Source organism: Alligator sinensis, unplaced genomic scaffold, assembly GCF_000455745.1.
Source record: "Alligator sinensis unplaced genomic scaffold, ASM45574v1 scaffold832_4, whole genome shotgun sequence".
Taxonomy (NCBI): Eukaryota; Metazoa; Chordata; order Crocodylia; family Alligatoridae; genus Alligator; species Alligator sinensis.
Genome location: NW_005842329.1, coordinates 1,582,090 through 1,590,549, shown reverse-complemented (window position 1 = coordinate 1,590,549; position 8,460 = coordinate 1,582,090). Strand labels below are relative to the sequence as shown.

Genomic DNA, 8,460 nt, shown 5'->3' with positions numbered 1-8,460 from the left:
AATTGGAGTTCCGTCGCAGCCTTGGCTTTCCTGGTTCACTCCCTGCAGGTCCAGACCAGTGCAGAGTATTCCTCCTTGGAAGTGGATCCAATCCTCCATCCTTTGTAGTCTTTCTTTTTAGATACAGGAGGTCTGCAAATGCCCTGCAGAGCCAAGGGGGCTGCTGTGCCCTTTTGCTGCCTTTCGTCCGAGATGGGATAGACTTTGCTTGCACATCCAGGATCGCTCCTTTGAGGAGCAACCACTTGTCCTTAACTCCCCTCCCCTTTGGGTTGTGGCCCTTTAGGGCCTTTCTGACAAGCCTCCTGAGCTTGTCAAAGTCAGCTTTTCTGAAGTCAAGGACTTCTGATTTGCCAGCTTTACGGTGGATGGTGAAGGTGATCAGCTCGTGATCACTGTCATCCAGCTTCCCTTTGATCATTAGGTCACTGATTAGGTCATCCCCATTGGCCAGAATCAGGTCGAGCAGTGCTTTACCTCTCGTTGGCCCATCAACTTCTTGCGTCAGATACAGCTCATTCACGCATGAGAGAGCTTTATGTCTGCTTGGATTTGGCTGAGTGCTCTTCCCATGAAATGTCTGGGTAGTTAAAGTCTCCCATAACAACCATGCACTGGGAGCATGAGGCCTCAGCTAATTCCCTGGTGAACTCCTGGTCAAGCTCTTGATCCTGGGCAGGAGGTCTGTAGTAGACTCCCACCATTGTGTCCCCTGTGCCGTGTTCCCCACAGATTTTAACCCAGAGGGTCTCCAGTTGTCCACCCTGGGCGCCAACGTCAGCTTGCAGTGACATGTAGCTTTCCTTGACATAGAGAGCTACACCCCCTCCCCTTCTGTCCACTTGATACCCTGTACAGGGTATAGCCATCTATACGTGTGGCCCAGTCATGGGTGGAGTCCCACCAGGTCTCTGTTATCCATATGACATCATAGTTGTTTGTGTTGAGCAGGAGGACAAGTTCCTCCTGTTTATTCCCCAAGCTCCTGGCATTTGTGTACAGGCAGGCAAGTGTCCCTTTGGGGGCCCTTGCCTTGCCCACAGCTCACTTCAGGGCTGGGGCAGGAGTGGGCTCCCTTAAGTGCCTTTGGAAAGAGACTGTGAGCTTTGGAAAGCCACTGCACAGTGTGTGCAAGGCCTCCTAGAGAGAGGCATAGTTAGCTCTTCTCTTAGAGCAGGGGTCTTTTGAAGTTTACCTGCAGGAAACTTAATAATCATTTACAGAGAAAATGTAAATAGCATCCACTAGGTATACTATGGAATTCCACTGGGTGGAATTATAGAAATGTGTGAGTAATCTTCAACTCCAGCAAAGAAAACTGATAAGTGTGGGTAGTTAATGTGGCCACCCATTTTCATTTTGGTACAGAAATTCTGGAGTTCTCATGCTTTGTCCTAACTCCTTTAAAATATCTCACCCCATAAAATCACTGATGCTAATGTCTCTTTTGTAACCACAAAAATTGTCATTGCTTAGGACTTGATCAGAATTGTTAAAGGAGATGACATGTTAGCAGCACCATAAGGATTAACAACACCAGTTGCAAGATCAAGGGTCTGCTTGAGCTGAGTTGACCCATTTGCTTATCAGAGCTAAGGCATGTTATTTTCTGTAGACAGTCATATCCAGGATAGTGACGTGGTTGTTAACTTTAGCCATCTCTGAACCTTGAAATCCAAATAACCAAGTACCCATTAGTAACTGGGTTGACTGATTGTGGTCCTTAGCACAAATTTTTAGTACAGCTTAAATTCATGCCTACAAATCGATTGCAAAATATCTTAGTTGCCTTGCTACTGCATCCTAGATAGCAGCATGTTTCAAAAAGATCATTCTTCATTGAATATGCATCCTTGTGTGCTTTTTTTTGATGCAATATACATTTTCTTAATTTTTTAAATCAACTGACAGTTGTTTCAGTGTTCCATTGATTTCAGCTTCAAGACTGGGTTTGTAGATTGGTGGTGTTACATAAATCAAGTCTTAGAACTATAGGTGCTATCACCAGGCATTCCAACATACTGGCTATAGCAGTGGCCACCAACCAGTGGATCACAACGGATCAAGATCCACTGGTTGGTGGCCACTGCTATAGCCGATATGTTGAGATTGAGATTGAGATCCACTGGTAGATCTTGGAGCCTCTTGTAGTAGATCTTGGAGCCTCTTGGAGTTGATTTGAGGCTGCATTGGGGGCCTGAGTGCCCACATGCATGAATGTGCATGCCCGAGCCCAGCAGGTCAGTCCATGGAGAAGGGAAGGGCCAGGGGCTAGATTGATGCCCCCATGGTGAGGGACAGTGCCACAGGGGCAGGGCAGGAGCAGGGGTAAATTGAGTGGGGCCCTGGTGGGTGGGATTTACCAGCTGGGGAGGCACACCCCCAAATAATGTTTTACTTCTCTGCCTCGATCTGCCTCCCCTCTTTCCTCTCCACAGACTTACCTGCTGGGCAGGGGGAGAGGGGGGAGGAGGAGTGGCAGGGGCACATGGTCACTCTTGGGTTGCTTTTAAATGCCAAAGGTGATCTACTTAAAAAGGTGGGAGACCACTATGCTACAGGGAATGCCCAATGCACTTCTAGAACAAATAAGCATTTAACACATAGTAAAAAATGCTCACTATGCCCATTTTAAGAATACAATACTGGGCCAAATGGCGGTATCTTTATTTTGTAGCCCAGGGCTTTGTACAGCTCACACAACAGAGCAAACTTCTGTTAAACCCATCCTGCTAATAAGAAAAATCATATATGGTAAATCTTGATCATCCAACCAATAACAAGGGAGCTTTATTCTGTTCTTATGGACTTCCTGGATTGCCTCCCCTTCTCTTGGAAACAGAGGTTGATATCCCACTGCTAGTTCTTTTGAATGCTGTTTTAGGTATAAAAGCATAGCTTGTAATAAATAAGAGAATCTCAGTAGGGTGCCTCCTGGCATTCAGTTTCTCAATCAGTGGTGGTGAGAAGGGAAATCAGCACTTTAGATCTGTATCTGTTGTGCTCAATAGTGGGATGAAATGGGAGCTCAGGGCATTTCATACAGTTATGTAATGAGACAGATATTTCTTTCTCTGGGGGATCTGGGTTACCATATTTATATCCATATATGAATATTATATTTTGTCTAGACTAAGGAAGACGGGCAGTTTTTAAAAAAATGCCTTGTCACTGCCAAGAGCATTGTGTAGACTGTATGCACCTTGCTGTGTCCTCATTTAAAATAACTTTTCACAACCAAGCTTCTGTTGGGATCTTGTCCTTTGTTGAGCTTTGCCACATATCTGAAGGCCTAACTGATTTTCATGGGCAGTTTACTCCACCATTGCCTGCTAGTCTTGTGTATGACCCAACTTCTTCCATTGTTACCTGAGCCATATGCAGTATCAAACACTTAACAGATAAATTTGTTTCATGGCAAATTCAGGACATTCTAGGAACTATGTCATGTCACTGTTGACTTTTGAAAGAGGTGGTCTGCTATCTTGCTTGCTGGTGAGCAACAATAATGAGCAAATAACATGCTGACAACCAACATCATATTTTTTTCTCTCCCTCTCAGTCAGTAAAGACTAAATTTTTGGGGGCTACAAGCAGCTTTGGAGAATCTCATGGGCAACCTTTTCTGTGAGCTATGGGCTGGGGACTGTTAGTTTAAAAGTTGTGCTATTCTCTTGCTCTCAAACATGTCTTCCTTTCAGGCAAAAATGCCAGTGATGCTGTTAGGACAGTGGGCCACATATATAAAGGTATTTAGCCATCTAACTCCTATTGAAATCAATGGGAGTCACCTAAACACTTCTAAAATGCTGGCAGTATAAATTTAGGCTCACAATCTCTTGTGAGATGCTCCTGAGGGCACTCCATTTCTCCAGGATCCACCTATAGTTTGCAAACTTGTCTAGTGCTTTGAGATATTGGAAAACTGAAAGCTGCTATATGAAGTCCTGATTCAAAGCATTAATTTTAGCTGGAAAGTAGTCATAGATGTTAATGATGTCACTCACATTTATTTACATGTAAAATTAACCATGTGCTGAGGCACTTTGCTGAATGCAGACCTAAGTATTGGTAGGGCTGTGCAAAGCTTCAGTTGCTGATTCAATTGGGAGGAGATTCGGCCTGATTTAGTGGCCAAATCTCTGAATCTGAATCAAATCGGGAAACCAATGAAAAGGTCCAAATTGATCTGAAGCCTCCAAACTGATTCAGAAAAGATTCAGAGGAGATTTGGAGATTCAGGCAGTCCCCACTTGCCACTGCAGGGAGCTGGACCCAGACTCCATGCCAGTAAGTGTCGGGGGAGGGTTCATGGGGGGACCCCCACCAGGTCCCATCCCCTGCCTGATCCCCCAACCTCCCTGAGTGCCTCCTGACCTTGCCCGCTCTCCCAGCCCTGTCAATGGATGCCCTGCCCAGCCCCAGCATCCCAGGATTAAAAAAAGAAAAAAAGGCCTGCACTCACCAGCTGCTGCAGCAGCTGTCGGGGCCTCTGGGGGCTCATGGCAGAATCCCCCCACCCATGCAGTGCGGGGCAGTGGAGGCAGTGGGAGGGCATTTTACAGCCTTATAGGCTGTTTTAACTCTAGCCAAAAACCTTAACTCAGGTGTGGTAATAGTAACTCAGACCTTGAAGTGACTGACGGTGAAGTATTGGATGCATAGACAAGATGTTCACTCTGAATAAGAGATACAGGAAACCCTTGCTATTCACAAATCCGCTATTTGCGGATTCAATTGCGCCAACGGGGTGGGTTGGGGCAAGTGCCACTGCAGATCCCTCTGGCAGTACACTAAGCTCCTGCCTCTGTATAAGCAGGCATGGAGCGCTGTGCAGGGTGGGGGAGGGCAGAGCCAAGGAGAGCAGAGCAGAGAGCAGAGCCAGGCGGGCAGAGGGGGAGGGCAGAGCTGGGTGGGCACAGAACAAGTGCCAGGGACGGGGAGGGAGGCAGCAGCAATGGTGACATCTTTTCCCCCAGAGGAAGCTGTGGTTGGTCCCCAGGTGCTATGGGGGAGCCCCACACTTCCAGCTTCTCGTGGGGACTGGGGATGGGAGCAGGGGGCAGCTGTGGGGTCTGATAGGGAGTCCTGTCAGTATTCACGGATTTTGCCATTCGCAGGGATCTCCATAATGGATTCCTAATGAATGATGAGGGTCTTCTGTATACATTTAACTGTAACGATTACTGGATTAATGGCACATTATCTTTTGACTAATTTTTTAATATTTTTGCCTAGGTTGTTAGGGTTTTGGGGGATTTTAAAATATATTTTTTGGCAAATTAGTGCACAAAGAGTTATATTTGTTTTTCCTTTCATCTCAAACTGAATAATATAGTGCCAGTCCCCTAGCACATTAGTAAAGCTTCTAGTTTCTCTTTACCTGGAAAAAAATGAGTTGTATTACATGTTTTCATGTGCCAGACCATTTGCACCTTCCTTTTCAAAATCTTAGTTCTGCCCATGTAGATCTATCTATCGCTACCTGGTTGGCCACACACACACACACACACACACACACACACACACACACACAGAGAAGAGATTCATAGTTTTTATCTCCTTAGGCTATGCTGCTTCTGAACAATGACAACCATAGGTGACATCTGAGTGCTGCCAGTGGGGGAGCACAACTCCTTGCTGCCGCCACCGCTGCTGCTGGGCACTGGCTCCAGCGAGGCTGTGGCCCCATGCTTGTGACCCAGCATTGGCGCAGAAATCTGGCGGGGCATATGCCCCTCATGATCCTCCTACACGTCGCAAATGATGACAACTATATTTTCATTTTGTCCCCTAATCAGGGATAGGTAAGGAACATTGTAATTGGGTCTAATAGATAAAGGATGGTAATAGGTGTCTATTATATCCAGTGATTTAGCCTTTCCCTAACTACATAAATGGCATCATTTTCTTTTTCTTCTCCTTTTTTAGTAGACCAAGCCTGATTTTCCACTCTTATTGCATCAGACTAATTCTATAACCATCAGGGATTGACACCAGCATTAAAATGGGATGACAGGGCCCTGGAGAATCTGGGTCCTTGTCTTTAAAGTTTGTCTGGTTCCTACCTTAGTTCACAATACTATGACCCACAGGCTGAGTAGGAGACCAAGTTTGTGGTACAGGAAGTTGAGTCATCTTAGATATTTAGAGGAACTTGTTTGAAAAAGTCATCCTGGTTTGTCTCTTGCTGTTGGATTTTCCAAGTGTTTTTCATTTCCTTTTCTAGCACCCAGAATGTACATCTTTTTTACTACTAACAGTTAGTCAAAATTGAGCTTTGTTTAATTCATTGGGCTTTTTACAAAATGTTATATTTATATGAGAGTGTTTTATGATATTTATACTATGGCATAAATATTTTTGCAAGTACACTATAAACCAGATTGCCTCTCCCCCGCACTGTGACTTCAGTGAAAGTTTTCTACATTCCTGTGAATTTAATGGTGTCTTTCTATTGTTTCTAAAGTCTCTGGCTCTAGGCATGCAGGCACTCATTAACAAGAATGTACACCAATAAACCCCTCAGCTCAAAAAAGAAAAAGAGTATATTCAATGTCTATCAGGTGGGTACAACAACTTATTGTGGAAACTCATACTTTGGGTCCAAAAGACCAGTGAATGCATAATGCACATGAATGGAAACAGTTTCTGTAGGTTGCCTGAATCTGGTTATTCAAAAATTATTCCCACCCTGAATTGGGACAAAGAACAATGAGATTAGCAAAAGATTTTGAAAAACCCATCATTTTGGAAGAAAAGTATGAAGGGGGTCAATCTTAGCTCTTTTCAAAAAAATCAATCATGTTGATACATTTCATTTTGTTTTAGAGTTTTTGAACTCTTTTCTAAGTAGAAAGACATTAGACCTCCACCCAGATGGAGCCTTGGAGCAGGGTGGTGGCACCTGGGCCCCCTGTGTGCAGGGGTTGCCTGGCGGGTCCTCAGAGGCCCGGGGGCAGGGGGGAGGCCAGGGGTCCCCCCACCTGTCCCACATGTACCAGGGTTGAGGCACTGGAGGGGCAGGTGGTGGTACTCCAGGCAGAGGTGAGCAGGTTGAGAGGGATCAAAGCAATTGAGGAGGAGATTGATGGGCACTTCCTTTCTCTGCAGAGCCAGACACCAGGCAGAGGAGCGGACTGCAGAGGCCCCAAAGCTGATATGGAAGGATGGACGACAGTCACCTCTAGGACTAGGTCACTTGTCACAGAAATGGATCCACTGGTACAAGTTGGGGAACAGATATGAAGCCCTGGCTGCACTGGAGGAGAGTGCGGTGGAGGAGACAGCATGGGAGGAGCCCCAATCCATCCCTGAGCAAGCTGAGGGCCAGACAAGCTACTGGAGGAAGAGGAGACGTGTCATCGTAGTGGGCGACTCCCTACTGAGAGGAGCAGAGGGAAACATCTGCCGCCCAGATCCCATGGCGCGTGAGGTGTGTTGCCTGCCAGAGGCCAAGATCCAGGATGTCATAATTAGGATTCCTGATCTGATCCAGCCCTTGGACTACTATCCCATGGTCCTCATCCATGTGGGAACCAATGACACGGCCAGGAGTAATCCTGACCATGTCGTGGGTGACTACAGGGCTCTGGGGGCCAGGCTTAGGGAGATGGGGGCTCAGGTGGTCTTTTTGTCCATCCTCCCGGTCAGAGGTCACAGTAGGCATCACAACACCTGCATCAGAGAGGTCAACCTGCGGCTCAGGAGTTGGTGCCATTGTGCGGGATCTGGCTTCCTGGACCACGACCCACACTTCCTGGCAGGGGACTTCCTGGGACACAATGGATTTCACCTCTCAGCGAAAGGTAAAAGTCTTTTTTTCCAACAGGTTGGCTGATCTCCTACGTCGGGCTTTAAACTAGCTCAGATTGGGGACGGGGAGGCAGAAGAAGGAGAACATCAGGAAACTGCAGTCCATGGGATGTCCAGCAGTACAGCACAGGTAAGCAATAAGTAGGTAAGCAATAAGGGGCCCATTGGGCATCAGAGCCGGGGGGCAATAAAGGCGCCAGTCGCAGGGCTCAAGTGCCTATACACTAACGCTAGGAGCATGCGGAACAAGCAGGATGAACTAGCACTCCTGCTTGCAGAAAACACTTATGACTTAGTGGGGTTAACAGAAACCTGGTGGGACTCTACCCATGACTGGGTGGTACACATTGAGGGCTATAAGCTGTACAGAAAGGATAGAGTAGGGAGGAGAGGGGGAGGGGGAGGGGTCGCGCTCTATGTCAAGGAGCGTTATACATCGACCCTTATCAAAATGGAATTGGAGGAGGAGAAAGTAGAAGGATTGTGGATTAGGATACATGGAGGTCAAGGGGAAAGGGATTTGGTGGTAGGGGTCTGCTACAGACCCCCACACCAAGGGGAAGAACTAGATTTGGAACTCCTGAGGCAGCTCTCAGAGACCATAAAGACTAGGGAAGTGGTAGTCATAGGGGACCTAAACTACAT

At 46.6% G+C, this 8,460-nt stretch overlaps 1 protein-coding gene across 5 annotated transcripts in view; it reads left to right on the top strand.

Annotated features, from left to right (window-relative positions):
* Positions 1 to 6,465: 6,465 nt before the first annotated feature.
* The window catches only part of LOC112551083, a 45,078-nt gene continuing 43,083 nt past the window's right edge, over positions 6,466 to 8,460 (top strand). For 3 of the 5 annotated variants that reach the window (XR_003095224.1, XM_025210027.1, XM_025210026.1), the window contains exon 1: positions 7,047 to 7,808. Coding sequence is in view for 2 of the 5 variants with exons in the window: in XM_025210027.1 (XP_025065812.1) it covers positions 7,091 to 7,808 (718 nt within the window). In the remaining 3 variants the exon portion in view is untranslated. Of the gene's footprint in view, positions 6,567 to 7,046; positions 7,809 to 8,460 lie in introns of those variants that run through there. The other 2 variants (XR_003095226.1, XR_003095225.1) reach the window with 2 other exon arrangements.